General features: G+C 43.4%; 1 protein-coding gene across 5 annotated transcripts; it reads right to left on the reverse strand.

Annotated features, from left to right (window-relative positions):
- Window positions 1-269: 269 nt before the first annotated feature.
- Window positions 270-18,933, reverse strand: smarcd1 (SWI/SNF related BAF chromatin remodeling complex subunit D1). Of its 5 annotated transcripts, none has more exons than XM_066708308.1 (14): window positions 18,732-18,933; window positions 14,367-14,548; window positions 13,722-13,764; window positions 11,280-11,402; window positions 10,684-10,806; window positions 10,125-10,241; window positions 8,588-8,689; window positions 7,808-7,969; window positions 7,449-7,546; window positions 6,823-6,958; window positions 4,907-4,942; window positions 4,318-4,440; window positions 2,811-2,912; window positions 270-2,607 (listed from the first exon to the last, which is right to left on the reverse strand). In XM_066708308.1, exons 1-14 carry the CDS (start codon window positions 18,915-18,917, stop codon window positions 2,554-2,556), a joined length of 1,587 nt encoding a protein of 528 aa, XP_066564405.1. In that variant the 5' UTR covers window positions 18,918-18,933; the 3' UTR covers window positions 270-2,553. The 5 variants fall into 5 exon arrangements, with proteins under 5 accessions (XP_066564405.1, XP_066564408.1, XP_066564407.1 ...); XM_066708311.1 differs by lacking the exon at window positions 18,732-18,933 and adding an exon at window positions 17,905-17,925; XM_066708310.1 differs by lacking the exon at window positions 18,732-18,933 and adding an exon at window positions 15,492-15,557.
- Window positions 18,934-19,669: the final 736 nt, after the last annotated feature.

Raw genomic sequence — 19,669 nt, forward strand, 5'->3', positions numbered from 1 at the left:
TTAAACCAGAACACAGGATATTCAATGCACTTGCAGCAGACAAACTATTGTGGTTTTTTGGGACCGAGAAGGTAAGTCACTGAAAAATTCTAATTCTCCTGGGGTTCCGTTTCTCCAGCCGCATCCCAGATCTGTGACTGTAATCGTGAATGTACTGAGCTCTACTGAGTGAATAAGCGTGGGATCGCCTTTAATGCATACACAGCGGTTAGTGTGATCCAGACAAATAAAATATAAAGTAATATGGCGTTAAAATACAACACAACCCATTTAAACTTGTGTAAGCTCTTTATTAAAACTTGGGTAACACATACAGTAAATACAAAATACAACAAATGTTTGGTCCATAAAGGGGGAGAAAAAAAAAAATCCTCAAAACTCGCTTTTTACGCTTTAGTCTCCAAGGAATTCTCCGGCAGATACACTAATTCAACAAAATTACAAGAAAACTATATGCCTTCAAAATGGGATACCAAAGGGAGAGAGTACTTGAATAATTTATGCATTCTTGTAGGTGTATCGCTACATTTCAAAAACCCAGTTATCCCTGTATTTAATATGCATAACAAGTAACTAATCATATGAACATCTAATTCATCAATGGCAATTTATGCAAGGCTTTTCAATAAAACATCTGAAAGAAAACAATGATATAAAGGGAGTATTTATTTATTTTTAAACTCTCAGGGGTAAATTAATAGGGGATACAAAATGTTTTATCCACATTAATTGGGCACCACAGAAGAGATTTAAACTATGAATGGTTCTGAAACAGGAGTCAAAACTAGTTGGGTTATTTAGGCCTCACATGACCTTCTCTCCATAATCCCCTTGCAAGGAAAAAAGGGCTCAAATTCATAATACATTTGCAATACTCATTAAAGACTTTGACTGGTTCAAGCTGCCTGTCCTGGCAAACCAGTGACAAGCAAGCAGTTCACAGAAATTGGGCTGTAGAGGGCTACCTTTGAAAAGTTTTGAAAAGTTAATTGTTTTCAGTGCCTTAAAGAAAAATGGTCGACAACACTTAAAATGCTGCTCAACTTCTACCAGCCCAAAAGTCCATAAAAGTATATAAACAGGCTTTGGGGAGCTATGGAGAGGAGGGTGTGGAATGGAGCTGCCTAGCAAATATGCATTCCTGACACAAGTGGGGGGGAGGGGAGCTAAGTTAACCCATGGGTTTAAGTAGTACGTCTGGGTTACTACAGGAAAGCTATTTCTATGGGGAAAAATCTAACAAGGTAATTAGTATTTATAATGAAAATTAAAATAAGCCATCAACTCTTTGTTGATCCCAGAATATAAAATGTCTGACACCTGCCTTCAACTGGTCTCTACTAAAGCATCTTCCAGGACCATGGATAAAGATGCAGATGGAGGGGAGTGTCAATCCACTAGGTCAAGCAAGATCACAAAAGCAGTAAATTATAGAAAGCAGAGCCATACTTTGAGGTCCGTCTTCAAAGATGATAGAAACTTAACACTCCGTGTCTCCCCACCCCCCCACCCCGGGTCACCAGCTGGTTTAGCGGGTCAACACAGTTTGTGGTTATCTCACTGGTGGCCTTGTGTGGAAAACAAACAATCCAGGCTGCTTTCTAAGGTTATGTGGTTGTTTCTAGTTATGTCACAACACAAGGACCAGGGCCTTGAAAAAAGGGTGGGAAAGCGAACAAAAAAAACAAAAAAAACATGGGCAAAATGAAGATGTCTCAGCTCAGACCCCTCACACACAGTACAGTCTGCTTGGGAGTCAGTCCGCACGCTGGCAAAACCATGAAAATGTGTGACACCGCAGTCCGTAAGCGGGTCGGTTTCATTCGCTACCAATTCACTATCCTTACTCTCGAAGCAAGAAGGAGCGCAGCTGAGGCAGAAGAAAAAGGGATTAATGTGGCACGGCCGACAACGATGGAGTTGGGACAAAGTGGGATCCGCCTTCGAGGCCGGGCCTTTAGTTTCAGGCACGGTTTCCAACAAGCCTGCTCAAGAACCCGTGTGCGTTTTGTATGTTAGGAGATACATCGGCACTGAACACAGTCAAACACCACTCAGAGGCAACACTGAGGGAAAGGACCACACACCTGCAGAGGCCATTCTGATAAATGCCCACTTGAGGATTCTGGGTCGTGTCCAAATGTGGCGTTTCTTCAGATCATGACAATTAACCGTGACTGTACACAGACAGGTAAACTATGAAGAGGCAGGTGTGGACAGCTTAACGAAGGCTTCAGTATAAATAGTTGGGGGAGAGCCCAGGTGGGAAGAGGGGGGATGGACTGGGCAGAGAGAACAATCACCCTCAAATCATCAGGTATATGAGAGTGAGAAGGACGGCATCTCTGGCCTTAATAAAGGGATCTGAAATGGTCATAATGCAGCAGCACTTTTTTGGGGGTAGGGTCAAAAGCTGGAATACTGGGTAGTAGGAGTCCCCAGCAGAGCTCTCAATTGGAACAGGGTGCTGACCCTTGACCCCTCAGCCCGCCCGAGCTTCCCCTTTCCTTTCCCTACCCCCTGGCTCTCTCATTCCTGGATGCTGTCTCAGTTCTATGTGTTTCTGATTCCAAGAGCTTGCTCCAACTCCTGCCTCCTCTGCTGCACCTGAAACAGAAGAGAAAAGGCCTGGTTTTAACAGGGTTTCAACAGTACTGGGCTGCAGTTAAGTGCGGTCCTCATTTTTTTAGTATTCAAATTGATAATAAATAAAATAAAAATAAATAAAATAAATAAATAGAAGAAAGCCTAAATCCTGACATGACAAGATGCTGGAATAGGAACAGCAGGCGGTCTGTGTGGATGCATACCTTGGAGTAGAAATAACGGCACACGGCCTCCTGGGCCCAGGGCTGGAAGTAGAATTCGGCTCTGCGCTCCTCCTCCGGGTTTCCCACCACGTCGGTCATGGTCTGTGAACAGCACAGGGCAGCACATTGGGTTAAACAGCTCAGAGTCCACGCTTCTGCCAAGAACACCCTGGCCCTCGCACATACCAAAACTGTCACCTGCCATTTGGCATAAATGCTAACAATGCCTCTGAAGGGGCTATTTATTGTGAAATAAATAAATATACATCTTTTAATAAACATAGCATAAGTGGGCTGACTTAAACCAAGACTCCCAAAACTGCTGACTCCAAACCATACACCCTGACAACAAATGTTATCCCCCTCCCATGAATGCACCGTATCAGTTGCAAGTGTGATCTGTACACTGTCCTCAGTGCAATCAGTGTACCTTTGATGCTTTTGTGGTTGACTCTCGTAATAAGCGGTAACCTTAGTGAAGTTTGCCTTCCAAAAGGGACATGCTACAACTGCCAACATGAGACCTACACACTCTGGACTGTGCCTAATTTTAGGGTGTGGACAGAACCTTAAAAAGCCTTCAAGTGACAATTTACAACTTTGTGGGTATAGGAAACCCCCTCCACAGTGATGAAACAGCCTCACAGGACACAGTGGCATTACACAATGCTGTAGGTTACATTTCAACACTACAAAGCCAATGCTTTATCAGGTGCTTGACCTCTTGAGCGAGTGGCAAGCTGTTATCTTTGCAACACACTGTCAGAGTGCTGGTAGAATCAATAGGCAGCTGCTTAACTCCAACATGGCAGCCGATATACAAGGAACCACTTCTACTGACAAGTGTTTAGACGAGGGAGAGAGACAGTATTAAAGGCAGACGAATACAGGCCCCCTTTCTTCCGAGGCTACTATGACCAATTTCAAACCGTCCACCGCAATGTGGCTGGGAATAACTAGAGGTGGCATGGAAGGTAATGTAACAAAATTAGATGTGAGTGGAAGTAACTGTTTCTTATGGTTCTCAGTGGTTTGGGATAGGAGATGGGAACACTACAACAGATGCATTCCAAATAATGGTAATACATTCTAAAAGGGGCGTCAGACTCCAGTACTAGGGAGCCGCAGTGGCTGCTGGTTTTTGTTCCAACAGGAAAGTCCAATTACTTAATGTCATTATTTAATTAGGTAAGCTTTAATATTTTTTTATAGCCACCACCTTACAATTTGCTGATCACTCAAAACATTGAACCCACAGAACATTTCACAGTCTGGAGAGAAGCGTTAAATTCACCCAGTTAATTGATTAATATATGAAAAGTATGGTGAACTATGATGGATGCATGTGGAGGTTGAGCCTGTCCCGAGAAAACCCCAGAGCACTTGTATCAAATTCTTAAACGACCAAGTGGGGTTTCAGCATAGTTCAAATTAAGAAGGAAAAACAGCCTGATACAGGATCTCTCTCCTTCCTTCACAAAGCTGCCCCACAAAGCAGGAGATGCACCTTCAGATCCCGGCACTGTGACTGCAGCCAGTCGTTGATGAATCCCTGAGGGTCCCGCGCGAAGCTCAGCATGAACTCCCTCTGTGTTTTCAGCTGGTTAATGGTCTCAATGGTCTCGTGGATCTGGGGAGATGAGGTACTGAGTTTAGTACGGGTATGGCACTAGGTCCCTGCGAACGGAGAGAAGGAAGACACGCACACACAAGAGCAAAGCCTTAAAAGAAAGGAGCTGTGAAGCCTAGACAAAGTGCAGGAAGGAAAATAATGAGTATATGACAGTGAGAATGAATCTTAAATGTTACTCCATACCAATGAAGTGATTCATTAGTGTCTTAATGTGGAATATTGAACAAGAAAATATAAAAGTGGAAGATTTTAGAAGCAGAACATGTCATATTGAGTATTTATATCCTGTTGGGATTTCAACTGAAACCTTCAGTGTCCACTCTCCAGGAACAACCAGGATACTATTGCAGCTCTGGACTACAGTGCTGTTAATGCATCGGGACATGGAACCGATTGATACAGGATTTCGGTGTAAGATTGTGGTCACCCAGCCCCCACCCTTGCATGAGGTTAAATCATTTACATGTTCCGTCAATATCCGGGAATGGTTCCACAAGCTCTGGGAGAAAGGAGAGAAAAACAAGAATGCAGTAGCTGTAGTTTTCCCACAACACTGCATTGTGCTCACCCCCAAGTAACACTGAGAAAACTAGTATTCAGAGACGTGTCCCACAAACCCAAGGGAAGGACAATGTAGGAAGAAACCGAGATCAACGCCCTCCGCACAATACATTGCACACACACCATATCATCCCATTAATGATTATACCACAGAAATGCATTCTGTTTGAACTGCTCAATGCAGATTGTGGGTGTAACTCAACGAAAAGTGTATCCAAAAAAAGTGCTGGGTGAAGAATTCCTAAAGCTGAGAGAAATAAGTTTAAACCACCTTCTTGTTCACAGACAAGCAGACAGCAGGGTCTGTGTGTAAGCAGAGCAGCGTGTGCAGAATTGACAACACACACCGCAGCGCTGCAAACCACACGCCTGGCTGCCTTCGAGCATCATCATCAATAGGTCTGTCTGGTACTGCAGATAGACCTGCTTTTGGCTCAGGAAAAGCCATGTCAACACAGAGATCCACAAACTAACAGGAGGGATACGGCCAAGTATTTCAACTTGTAAATCTGTAATAAGGTCTGAAACACCATAGGCTATAAAGTAAAAATCTCAGGGGAGGAAAGTTTGCATTTTTAGGTTTTAGAAAAAGATAACAATGAGGATTATGTTAATGTATGTACTGTACCTCTAATGCTTTTAAATGTGCATTGAATCATGTGGTACAGTTGGATTTTAAAAGCTTTTGATTTCCAATGTTGAATTTAAATATATATTTATAAGACAATCAAAGCAATGATACAGAAGGGCATAGGATAGGAAAATTGAAGTATTAAAGTGTTGCAGAAATCAATACAACCGACAGCTTTCAAAGAATTTCAAAGTGAACCAATCTCCTGGACAACAAGCTGCTTTGCCTTGAAATAGCAGCCACAAACTCAGGCCTGACCCCCAGGCTTCAAGATGGTCCTTGAAAAATCAGAGACCTGATCTGCAATCTCAATAGCACACAGAAATTCACACATTTCTAACTTTTTGGATGGGCAAGCTTAAGGTGTTGTTCATGTGTCTGAGTGCAAGATTGACACTTTTAGATTCTCTCTAAGTTTAAAAGTGAAAATCAAAAGCACGTAGTACAATCAACCTTGTAACAAGGACCAAGAAAGACATTCCTGCTCTCCAGGTCCCTCTAATTTCTCCACAGGGAACAAAAGCTTTGGCATTTACCTACAGGTAAGGTCCAACTATACCACTGTCAGCTCTTTAAAAAGACACCAGACTAAAGTGCACATATGAGAGTCGGTCTACAGGAACAAAAGTGGGCTTCATGACGGCGGAGAGTGGCATTGCAGAAAAGTTAAAAATCGAGGCCTTTGTTTTAAAGGCTCGGAAACAGAAGTGAGCATCACAGCCAATGAAAGATCAAGTGCAGCAAGGACTGCTGTGCGGTCTGTGAAAACTCCATCCAACACCTTTAACAGTGGGTCGCAGTGTTTCACAAGCTCATGTGGAATGGGACACAACCTGAAGTAGCTACAAAGATTAGATACATTGCACATTGGTGTTAAATCTCACCAACAGGCATCTAATAAATTGGTAGCCGAAGCACTAGTTACAAAATCTGTAATCCGGCTGTAATCAGACTATGGATTCTGTAGACATGTATGCAATATAAAGGAGGGGATGTCGAACAAAATCTAACCAATTCGTAAATAGAATCAGGTATTTAATAAAGGAAACTTGCAAAACCAAGGCCCAGGTAATGTTATTGCTTTTGTATCACCCTGAACAGTGCATCCCTTTCAGCCCTAACACGGTTTCACGACAGCTCTCAAACTGTCATGCTTCACTAAACCAGTATAAATAAGACCGAGTTACCTTGTTGTCCAGGCCAGCAATCTCCTGCTGGCTTGCAGTGGACAGCAGGAACGAGTTCATCTGGGTCTTCAGGGTGTCATCCACCTCCACGTCAATGTCATAGCAGGCCGTCTTCTTCTGGTCGTTAGGATCAACACTACAGAGATGTGAGGGCAGAGACGGGTCAGAGGCTGCCTTGAGAGGACAAACTGCTCTGCGAGTTGGGGACTGATCTAACCAAATCGAACAGAAGCTCTCACGGGGCCATTTGCAGCGGTTCTGATTAAGGACTCCATTTAACTCCTTGGAAAACTTCCTAGTACAAGAAGGCTTGGATTGCCAAGCCCTTGCCAGACTGGTAAGCTCACCAGTGACTAACCTGGAGGAGTGTTCGGGCAAACTGAAAATACGGACCATTCAACATTAGGTTTATTCTAATAATTATGGCTAAGTAAGAAATGCATTTGTGCTGCTCTTAAATATATGGTTTCTGCCTATGGATACTAGTGGAGAGGAATATGTATTTCCCCCTTTAAAATGAACAATGTACTAGAACAGGAGAACATGATAAATCTGGTATCCTGACACACTTTTGCCCCTGGTCATCCAAACCAAAATAAATTTGAGGTCATGACCCCAGCAGTCACCTGATGACGTGGTTGATGATGATCGGCTCTGGAGGCATCAGCAGGGCATGCAGGCGCTGAGGAATCTCGGAGAACTTCATTCGCTGGGTCTCGAAGATCTACAAATGACAAGAGGTGAAACTAACTGCCTCGGAGGATAATTTAATCTAATGGAAGACCAATGACATTAGACAGACAAAAACAAAACAAAACAAAAAAAGCAGTCACTAATATTCCTCTTTGCCACACATACCACATACATTTTACTTTACTTGCATGCTGGGGAAAACCCCAGAGAAAAACAATAAAATAGCAATCGTGGGAGGTGAGACTGGAGAGTGTTGAGCAAGCCCAGGGTAAGGAGGCAGGCCGGTCCCTACCTGCTGGAGGTACTTGTCACAGTTGATGAACTCGCGCTCGTGGGGATCCTGCAGCTTGTGGGTCTTGACGTACTGCCACAGGGCTTGGATGATGACGGGCCGGGTCTGGGTGTGGATACCCAACATGCGGGCCAGCCGGGGGTCCAACTTGAACTGAGGAGGCTGCGGAGGCACAGGGAGAGATGAGGGTCAGGCTGATACTGAACTGGGACACCTTGGGCAAAGAGGAGGACAAAGCTAGCCGAAGCCCAAACATGCTTATATGCCTGAGTATTAACGCTCTCATAGGACTGGATTAACAACATATGAAAAATCTGAGAGGCTCATGTACAGTTCATACAGATGTATTTGTCCTAAGCTACACAGTTGCATATGCATTCTACAGAGCACTCAGGCCAGGGCCTCACGGTGCTGCTCTGCTGCCACCTTGTGGGAACCACTGCTTACTAAATGTACATCTTTATCTAACAATAAAGATAAGCTTGCTCTCAGCCATATAGGACCAGATTGTGGCCCAAAAGTGCCACTTTTTCCCTGCCATGTGGAAAATTACTGAGGGAGCCACCACAGGGAAACGTGAGATGAAGAGGAAAAAAAAAAAAACATTACGTGGCTCTCTTGATTAAGTTTCAATTAAAGGGGACGTGTCTCTGGATGCAGTATGCGGTCCCTTGAGAAGAAACAGATGCTCAAATCCAAATTAATGTGTACGGATACTGACCCAGTACTGCTAAGTGACAGCTGGTGCTGCTGGCTGCTGTCCGGAGAGAGGCGGTTTACCTGGTAGTCCAGCATGAGCAGCACAGTGCAGCGCACTCCCACATCTCCCGGCCTCTTCACCTGGAACCCGTCCGTCTCCTGTGTGGTGGCAGTCCTGTGCCACTGAACACAAACAGAGCTCTTTAATACTCAGTAGCCACCATTACACAACGTATCGCCAGGAATGTGTACACACTTAACTCCATAACCAGAGGAGGACGTGGCTGCCCAAGTGCCAAAAGCAAGGTGGTGGCCACTGGCTTACATAGCAATTAGGACTGTCTTCTGTCTTCGGTTTAACAGTTACAGGTGAGCACACTAACTAACAGTAAATGCACTGACTGGGAAAGTAGCAGCTTACCACACTAGGTAAAGAAAATGGAAAAATAGGCAACAGGTTGATATTCAGGTCAGAGGAAGCAGGAGCATGTCTGCTTCAATTGCATTTGCATATTCAGATATTCACATATTCAGAATAACAAAGAGGAGGTTGTATATTATCTTGCACAAATCCATTTGAAAGGTAAAATCACAATACTGGTTTTAACATCCTCATACACAATACAGCACAACAGAAAAGGAACACTGTGCTGGAATATTGTTTGTTGATCTCGCTTTATCCTTAATATGGTACAAGAAAGATGATCCGCAAAAGTGCAGTGAGAATAGGAGGACGCTGTACAACGACGGTCTATACTCGGAACTCTGAGAGAAGCTCCAAAAGGCAATTAAGGGAAAGTCAAGAGAATATTTTAAGGCTTCAATGGTGTCACAATCCGTACTGTAAGTGGTCGTTTTTTTTTTAATTTGAACAGCACCATCTGTTTCAACTTGTCAAAGCTCTTCAAAAACTCTCGATTGAAGCCTAAGTGGAAAACCGCCCACACGGCTGCTTCTGTACTACTCTTCTGCCGACTATTAAGGAGTATGAATCCCATTAAAAGGGCTTTTCATTTTCAGGTTTTAATTCCAACAAAGGCAAATTGCCTTAAAATCTCTTTTGTGCCAAATCTCAATTCAAACGGAACCTATTAACAGGGACGTGTTCAACTGCTGTCACCATCTGACTTCAATACGCCTTATTTGTACTCAACAAATAATGTACAGAATACACTGCATGGAGAGAAAGCGCCCCGCTCTGTGAAGCCAACACTAATTTAAAAGGCTTTCTTGTTATATAAAATCCTTTCAATTATGTCTCTATTAACTGCTCTCTACACTCATCTCTGAACAATGTCTTTGTTTTAATAAATAGGTGGCTGATGTCATCTTTACCTAGAGTGGAGATGGAAAACTATTTAACCTTCTCTGTGCCACAACCCAACCGTCAAATTAGCTACATGCATAAATATACAAGATGAAAAAAAACCTAGACAACAACATTAAAAAAATGGGTAGATGGAATGATACATTTTGCTGGCTGACTGCAAAATGAAATCAGAAGCTACAGACTGGAAAAAAAAAAAGTGGAAATATCTTGGGCAGGCCTTCATCCAGCAGTGGATCAATATAGGATGATAAGATCCATCTCCCTTATATATATTTTATACACACACACCTCCACCAGGTGGTTGTCCGGTCCATACAGATCCTTGTCCAACTCGATCACCAGGGATTTGAAGAAAGAGGAGAACTTCCTTTTCTGCTTGGTGGCATCATATTTGGACACTGCCGTCTGAAATACAGGCCAGATGAAGAAAGAGTGGTTAACAAATCATTACAATCTCTACGTTCACACTAAATATGGTCTGAAAAAGTAACTTAATTCATGCACTGCGCCAGCTGTAATTTAGTGTCCCCGTTTTAGGGTCTCATCAAATTCAGCTGACACCACAGCGCATAGTGAGGAGAGCTGCAGATCATGGAGAACAAGCCAACTTGCATTCATGCCACATCCCCTGGAGATGATCAAGCGTGAATATTGCCAAGATAATTAAGCCCAGCTTGTGTTACTGGCCAGATGCTCAGTAGGGACCAGTGGTGCAACGAGGCCAACACATCCTCCTCTAGCTGGGCTTCCTGTGGACACCAGGCCCACATGTGGAATTAAGCAAGAAGGAATCTAGACCCCCTGCCTCCTCAAGGGCCCACAGTGGAAAACCAACAGATACACTCACATCTTCCAGGAGTCTTCCTTCCACACGGAGTTCCCATGATGCCACAGTGCCTTCCCCATCCTCCGCATCGGGCTTGGCTGGGTTAAAGGTGTTTGATATGAAAATCCTAAGCTTTCTCTTTTGCTGCAGAACATAAGAGGGGGGAGAGTAAATAAGTGATTGAAGATCAACATCATATATTCCTAAGTGGTCGCGACAAAATGAGACAGCTGCACACGTCTTAGAGAGACACTGTGCCACCAGAGCAGCACATCTGTCCAGATGGCAGAGGATTCAGGAGACAGCTTTGCTCTACACACATCAAGGGAGTGGTGTATCCAAAGCAAAAGCATGGAAAAGAGTAATGAACAGAAGGCAGACAGCTGAAGTCTGAAACTGAATGACAACCAAATAAAATGGCAGCCTCACAAATTAGAGCAAAGACCCCATTATTGCTTCAGAGCACTACTCAACATGAAGATCTGCAATATCAGGTTCCTGTACAAGAAATGCAGTGAATATAATTAGTTACAGGTTAGGTAGGGGATTACACTGCATTAAAGCCACAAATGACACCGTTTTAATGCTCCTGTTTTGGCCCCCAGCTGTGGAAATACCTTAATGGGCCGTTTGAGGGCCTCCTGAATGTCAAGTCTCTTTCGCATAATGGTCTGGTCCAGCTTCCTCTCAAATGCCAGGAGGTCCATGTAGGCCTGAGACTCTGGGACCAGCTCTCTGATCTGGGGAGGGGGGAGGGGTGGCAAGCAGCGGTTAGATCTTCAGTTTCACAGGGACATATGCAGACAGGGGGTACATATGGCACTGAGAAAGTGTAGTTTAAGCATTCGTTTTTGTGTTTTAAACTTGAGTATTGTAACACCAATCGCTGTCTAAAGACAGGAGCAGATAAATTGCCCGGGACTACCAAAAATTGGGAGCAGACTACCAAACTGTAATGTCCCAAAGCCTGCAGGACTTCTACGACTCTAAAACAATATTGTTTATAGACTTCTGGTATTGATTTACACAACACGTGGGAGTCGAGTTCTGTGTTGAATGCGAGTTGTGATTGACTCTTAGGCCTATGGGGGAGGGCTTTATGCTGAACACAGCTGTGATTGGTTGTTCCACATGGTTTGGCTTGCAAGCGGGTGTTTTTGTAGTTATCTGAATTGCATAAGAAGCTGAAACGTTAAAAATGCATAAAATAAATAATTAAGGCAAATTTACTAGGAACTAACTTACGTCGAGCTCTGTGTGTTAAGTTTGGCGACAATCTTTTAAGCCTAATTATAATATTTGTGTTGGCGAAGTGAGTTAGTTGTACAGTAGTAGACATCTGTAGTTGCTGGTTCGTTTGAGATTTTATTATACATATATATACACACACACACACACACACACATATACACACATACAAGTTTATGATATATAGACACTAAGGGGGAGTATACATGCAATACTGTAAGTTGTGAAGCAATGACACGTGTGCACGTTTGGCCTGAAAATCAGGAGAATCAGTTCTGTGGCCAAAAAAGCAGGTCAATCCCAAATACTCCAGTAAATTACGTAAAAATGAGTAAACCATGGGGGAAAACACATGCAAATGCTGCGGACATAATCGTGCATCTCTCTTTCTCCTTAAAGTAATTAAGGTAAAATAAGTTGCTGAAGGACCTTTCATGGTTAGCAATGGGGTATTTCAGGTTAATGGCACTGCGGACAGCAGTTTCTTATTTTTTCCTTCCCTTTAATCATTATGCTTTCTATATTGCTTTGCACTGTTCAGTAGTGTACATCGTGCAAAACAATTTAATTTGAACATTATTTTGACATCGATTATGTCAGTGGCTGTGTTCGAAACTGCACACTACACGTACTACATAACACTTCAGTAATAATGAAATGCCCGTAAGTAGTTTGTGTATTATGCAGTTTTGAATACAGCCAGTGTCTCAAGTATTGTTCTCGCGCATGAGAACCACCCTTTCGGGGATGTTCCTGCTAAAACAGTGCGAGAGCTGTATGAAGAGCTAATTTACATATTAATGTCTTCGCTATGAATTTGCAATACGTCAGGTAAATGGCAGCTTGTCTCGATTGCAATAAACTAAAACTATGAAAACCCCGACAGGGAGAGGGGCATTTCATCTGTGACTCGAGCACATTGACTCAAGTAATGTCAGAACACAGGTAAACTCTACCATTGTATCTGTTTTTTGAAGATCGTTGGCAGTCATTGTATTGTGCAGGTGGGAAGGGAAAGTGCAGTAACGTGATGTATTTTATTAAATGTAGGGTACCTGTAAATAGTCTATGTAGGGATGAGTGCTGACATTGAGAAGGAGAGCATTTCTCTTTTACGGATAAGAGTCCTTAACTTATAAACACCGACGTGAGTCCAATGCATCAGAAATAAAACTGAAGAATTTAAATTACTTTATGAGATACTACCAGGTCTACCATTATAACATTCACAGATGTGTTTGGTGTTATGACAGCCTCATAATTGCTGAAATTACATTGGGTACTTTTTGAATATACATGGACACAGAATTTCCATATTTGACTGATTGGCAAAACAAATGAGTGACCATTGAAATATATATAGCACCCTTGTTCTTGCCACTCCCCCCTGGCTCTCATTCAATTAATTTATTGGAGCGTTGAATGGACATGAAAAATGTGGGCTACAAAAAACTGTGGCGGGCTACCATAGTTTATCTTTTGGTAACCCACTGGACTACCACACATAGAAGTGATTTGTCCACCACTGAAAGATAATAGTTTGGAAATAGCATTTACAATGACAGAGTGCTGGATAATACCGTCTGTTATCTTTAATTATTCCGTGGCCTTAATGACGTGAACAACAGAAAGGTGTCTGAAGCTTTCCCACTGGGTTAGCAACCATGACTCTTGCTGCTTTTCTCCTTGGACTGATTTAAAAGAAACATGTCTTTATAATACAGACTTAAAGTACCCAGCGAGAAAATTGTATTTTTTTCCTTCTTTCTTTCTTCCAAGGACACTGAAAACGTGTTTAAGACGACACTCACCCTTTGAGGTAGAATTTTATCAGCCATTTTCTTCTTCTTTGCGCTGTGTAGAAGAGGAAATTTGCTTAATTTTAAATACAAAAATTTAACAATCTTCCCCCCCCAAACCACAACTAAAATAAGCTAAACTACATTCTGAAGTTCAATTTTGCAATTTGCATTGCAAATAAAATCCATGTGCGCTTTGGGTCTCTTGTTCAAAGTCATAAAATGAAAACAGCTCTATAATCTCCAGGCAGTTTCTATCATTATAGTCTTTCCTTCTTCATACATTAGCAGCTCCTTTCAACTCCACTACTGAGTATCTTATTCTTTCAAACACAGATGGCTCATTTAAATTAGCTATGCTGTAGAAAGCTAGCCATATGTGGATTGCACTGGAATACACATTACAGAAGGTGAAAAAGCTTCATTTTATACTGTGCCAGTCTGAACTGGGCTTTCTATGCCATTATGAAGTGCCTGTTCCATTTAAAATCAAAACTTCACATTTTTGCAAATAATTGAGCATTTTTTCCTTCCCCCTTAATTGATTACATCTGCTACAGCCCAGCCCTGCTCCAATCGCCCTCCCCAGGTTGGCCAGTGTTTAACTGTGTGTAGCGAATATGTTAAGACCGGCAAAGCATTCTTTGCCTCCCTTACTGCTGGTTGCGGTTCTGTGCTGCCTGCTGCTGGACTTGCTGGATCTGCTGCGGGGCAGGTCTCTTCCGGGACTGGTCCATCACTGGCATGCCAGGTCTGGAGACCGGACTGGCACCATATCCAGGAGGGCCCATCGACGGGCCTTGGGGAGTCATCCGGCTACCTGGGGGCATCCCTGGGCGCTGTAGAGGGGGAAGAGTGCAACTCATTGAGTTTCTGCTGTGAAAGAGGTGTGTTTTACCCCCTGGGCATGTTGTATCTTGATTTCTGCAGTGTGCCTAGTAGAATTACATCAAGGGATGATGCAAGCCTAGGCTTTAATTCCAGTGTAATGTGTTTGACATTCAATGCATTTCCACAGCAGTTAAATTCAATTTGTACTGTATAAAAAAAAAAAAAAAAAAAAAGCTACACAGACCAACAAAATTAAAGTATATTCAAAGGCTTACACATAAAATCTTGATTTCAATTTGATAAAATACTGCCTTTTTACAAATCAAATAAAAGATAATGGTAGGTACACTGAGATTTCAGTATTACAATAAAGGCTTGTTAGGTTGTTATATTTGCAGTTGAACTGCAGATTACATTTTAATGGCACACACAGGTGCAGCCTCTTTGTACCATTTAATAGATCAAGCAGGTCTTGATTAATGCCATCAATCTCATCATCTCACACCCTTGAGACAAAGCAGGGCCAGTCAGCTGAAATACCAACTAACAGTAAATCCCTGCCAACTGTACTCCAATACACAAGTATGGTCAACCACAAACGGAGAAGAATAAGTCTAAATCACAAACCCCTATGCAGGTCTTACCAACTTGCGAGAACACCATTTTACTACATGAGCCTGAACAAGAAAAAGGGAGGCTTATGCAAAATCAAATCTAATCCCACTACAAAAATTTGAAAACCTATGCAAGCAAAAGTGCATTAATTCACCAGTTATTAAAAATCTTTTAAATCTGAAATGCTACTCTTCTGGCTGACTTTCCACTTAAAAAGCAGAGGTTTACACTTATTTTGTAAAACAAGCACCTGAAGAGAGAACATTCAACGTCACGGAGACAAGGAAACAAGCAGGACAAGGACAGACTGCTTTAACCGCAGCCGGGACCACTCACCCAGCCGTGTGCCAGGAACTCAAAGAGTCTGCTTCGTGTCTCCGAGTGCATCGCAGCCAGCAACTGTCCCCAACACAGGGCAATGCCCCCCCTAGCCACTCTGCATCAGAGGCACCGAGCTGATGAGCAGCAGTCAGCCAGCACTCTGCCTGCCGTCAGCTCACATTCCTGCACATCTCCGACACTGCGCTGCTCTCTGCAACACCAGTACCGTACCTAACAAGCAAGCAGACGCTACTCAGAGCACGCTGGCTCTGTCACACAGCATACAGACTGCAGAACAGCACAAACTCCAGCGCATAAAGAGGAATCCTCCTGGCTGAGACTGGTATTGAATCCCCTCCCCTATTTTCCTGCGTATAAAAAAGAATAGCAACTGGACCATTATGACCACATCATATTCATGATCATCTCAATTCAAGTTGTCATTGGGCTCTTAAAAGATCACATATGGAGAAGTAAGCATGTTTCAGCTCCATAGCAGCAAAGCAGTGCATTTTTTCTCCACTCCTTTCACCTCTTACAAATGCAATGGAAAAGTTACATGCCCAGTAGGGGCATTTCCTCCATTCGAAAACACACTTCTGGAAGAGCCGGGTCTCTGCGTCCCATCGACTATAAATTACAGCAAATAGGAACATTTCACATCACAGATACCTACAACCTCCCCCTCTCGCCCGCAACATTGCCGCCTTTCACTCCTTTCATACACGGCAGAGCTAACCTTGGGCTTCCCTGAACAATCAGTGCATCTATGAAAGCACGCAGGCTCTCGAGCCGCTTGCTTAAATGCAGGCAGTCAGGCACACATTGTGCTGCTGGTGAAGGACACCGGGAAGAACAGAACATCTTTTCAGAGATTGCGTGTGCGTGTGCGCGTGCGCGGTCTACAATGCGCATGAGCTTCTGTCAAACCGAAAGCCAATTATTTAATTTCCAAAGGTATTTGACCATGAACGCACAAAGAAAAACACGCTAGCCAGCGAGACAAGGGAAATTAACTGCATTCTCCTATGACTCTTAATTCCAGTGCTACATAAAAGCAGAGATAACACCCACCACCTGAGTGACAATACAGTTTCCCCATTTGTTTAATGACCTCAGGTGTGTCAGAAATGGGCTGTTTATTTTCCAGGCTTCAAAACACAGCCAAGCAGTTATGTGCCTCAATATTAAAAGACCGTGTGAAAGCTTACAGTGTTAGGAGATGCGCACAGAAGCCAAGTTATCCATTTATTACAATATATTGATTGGCTCGATAACACTACAACTTATTGCATGGGTTTTAACAGTAGAAAGATGACAATTGAATTAGAAGCCAATGTAGGCCTAAAGTCCAGGAACCACAAAAACAAATCCTTCCACCTTTAAAGCATAGAGTTCACTTCTGCACATCACCCAAATTAAAGCAAGACATGAACCATTTCAAAACTTAAGCTTACAGTCCTGTAGCTATGTTATCAAGTTTTCCCACCGCTGTGGAATTTGTGGAAAGCAAAATAGCTTTGTTCAGAAAAAAATGAATGTATTAAATTTGATTTGTTATGGCTGTATATAGGTGAATAAACTAAAATGCATGCTTTGATCAAAATTAATCATCTTGTTCGTGAACTGGTAAACACAGACCCTGATCTGATTCTAACACACACCAGCTTTCTTTCAGCATCCTCTTCAAATTTCATGATAAATACATTTGACTACTGTAATCTTCCTCTGGCCACTGTTGCACCCCTGCAAAGACTCTCCACAACGCTTTGTCTCATTGGATTACAGCATTGCTCAATTTATTGGTCTGCCTCAATCAGCAAGATGCAATAGATGCAAAACACTGGAGAGAGTTTAATTGCACCTTTTAATTCAAGTAACGAAAGCTTCCTTTGTATGTAGCCTAATGCATAACATTTCCTCCCAAAACACTCTGCAAAAAAAGTTATAGTTCTTGCAAGGTTTGGCTCAGCTACTCAGACCCAGTTTCAGGAAGTCACATTAGATCATAATGTGAGCTCAAATGACTTTACTTGTACCAATCAATAAGAATTCCCCCCCCGGCCACTTAATAAATCAACCACTAGCCCTCAGATTTTGAAAACCCTCAATCTATACTAATACTGGTGCAGGATACCTTTCTGACCAACTAACTGAGGTACTAACAGCTGTTGACAAGAGCTTTGCTTTAGAAAAAATAAACTGATTCTTCCCACATGTGAATGCATTTAATACGTTTTGTTGCCCCCGCCCCCACCGTTCACTGTTGGAAATAGTCCAGTCTTCGAATAGTGGGTCACAATCCTGTATATAAGTGTGTGTGTGTGTGTGTGTGTGTGTGTAAACACACAAAAACACCATCATCGCTCATAACAAACGCAATGGAGAAGGAAAGGGGGGGGGGGGAAACTCAACATCGCAATCTTACTTTCATACATTATTTCGACGGTAGGTGAAGTCAAGGCGCTAAATTTAACTTTCGGTACACAACACAGTGCACAAGTCCTACGCTTTGCAATGTTGAGCCCACTACACCCGGACTGAACATCACGTCTGTGCTCCTTTTCCAGGCCCTAACGCTGCCAGCCCCCGAGTCCTTTGTTTGCCTCCGCTCCCCACCATCTGGATCGGTTATTAGTCACACGTGTGGCTCCCCGGGCTTTCACTCTCAGATTCGAGGCCTGCAACACTTCACAGCATCCGGACTCGGACCTGCGCTTCTGTGCGCTTCTCCCATATAAAAGCCAAAGTCCGGGGCTGGTCGGCCACGATGTCCCTTCAGGATCAAAGTTAGGCAAGTGTTCGGGCAATGACAGCTGCACAGACAGCGGCAACTGGACTTCTGCCAGCATCACTTCTGTACCTGCTATAGAACAACAGTGCAGAAGAGATGCCCATATAGACACCTCGTCCAGGGTTGTTCGGCTGGGCCTGCTCTCACTGGAAACCCAGCAGACAGCATCAGGTCTGTAACTGCGCTGATACTGGGATGCGCGGCGCATTTACACTGTTCATTTGATCAACGATAACGCGGCGCTGCAGGGAGAACTATTTTAACAGTTTTTCCCACTCAAAGTTGTTATTGTCGGCGTGGACGTTTACCACCCCCCTCCCAGTATTAAATCGTTCAAGCTCTAAATCGGAATAACCGGTGACTTTGCATCTAGTTTACTCGCTCCCCTTCCCTGCTCCGCTCTCCCCCGGCTGTCTTTGTTTGCTCCCCCGGCGTCGTCGCCTCCTCCTCCTCCTCCTTACCGGGTATCCGGGCCCCGGCATGGGGGAGCGGTAGAGGTGGTTCTGCGCCCCCGACGAGGGTCCCATCCTGCCTGAGGGGGTCCCCGGTCCCATTCCCGGCACCGCCCCGGGTCCCTGCGGCCCTGGGCCCAGCCCTCCTCCGCCGCCTCCCGCTGCCGCTGCCTGGAAGCCGCCGCGAGCCGCCATCTTCTCCCTGCTGAGCGAGTGGAGACCACAGACAGACTCTCGCGAGAATGGGGGTACGAGATTTCAGTCAAAGGTTTCCATAGAGACTGCAAAATACTCCTTCCTCCCTCGCCCTCCGCCCAATCACGTTGAAGCCGAAGGCAGCCATGTTGCTGAAGGAAAGACGGAAAGCACATACTTCCGCTATTGTCCAGATTTTCAAATTAAAATGCAGTGCAGTCAGTGTACTACTGTAAAGTAATGCTGATCCAGTTAAACCGGCTGTACTGGACTGTATATCGCTCCTTCTACAATTAATTATTTAGGTTAGCTACTACTATTACTACTAAAATAATAATAATAATAATAATAATAATAAACGCTCCAAAAAGGTTATTCCCTGATGAAAACTCTACTAGGTTTACGACGTTTAGTATCGCAATTGATTTATATCAGTTATCAGGTGGTGGAATAATAATTATTAATAATAATCGATTCATTTTCTCCACTCAGCTCTCCTTAAACAAGAGTAGCTTTGGATTTAATTCCTCAAATCTAGATTATGATTTCGGTTATGACATCAAAACATTGCATTATCTAGCACAACTCCAGTGTTTCTGGGCATCCTTGGTTGTACATGTAGACCTCAGATTTCTCTTGAGGGACATTCCAATGACACTGAAGGATGGTTTTGAGATTCAGAAAGCTGCTTTTTAAACTCAAATGTTTCTTGTGTACTTGTAGTAAGCATTAACCACCACACGATGTCGCCT

The sequence above is a fragment of the Amia ocellicauda genome, chromosome 7 (assembly GCF_036373705.1).
Source record: "Amia ocellicauda isolate fAmiCal2 chromosome 7, fAmiCal2.hap1, whole genome shotgun sequence".
NCBI lineage: Eukaryota > Metazoa > Chordata > Actinopteri > Amiiformes > Amiidae > Amia > Amia ocellicauda.

Bases quoted from the DNA above. Each gene is read 5' to 3' on its own strand.
- smarcd1 (XM_066708308.1), bottom strand. From the start codon at position 18,917: ATGGCGGCTCGCGGCGGCTTCCAGGCAGCGGCAGCGGGAGGCGGCGGA. The intron at 7,970-8,587 runs GTAAACCGCCTC...GTGCCTCCGCAG, and splicing joins TGCTCATGCTGGACTACCAG to CCTCCTCAGTTCAAGTTGGA. The intron at 2,913-4,317 runs GTGCATCTCCTG...TGCTGTTCACAG, and splicing joins CACAGTGCCGGGATCTGAAG to ACCATGACCGACGTGGTGGG.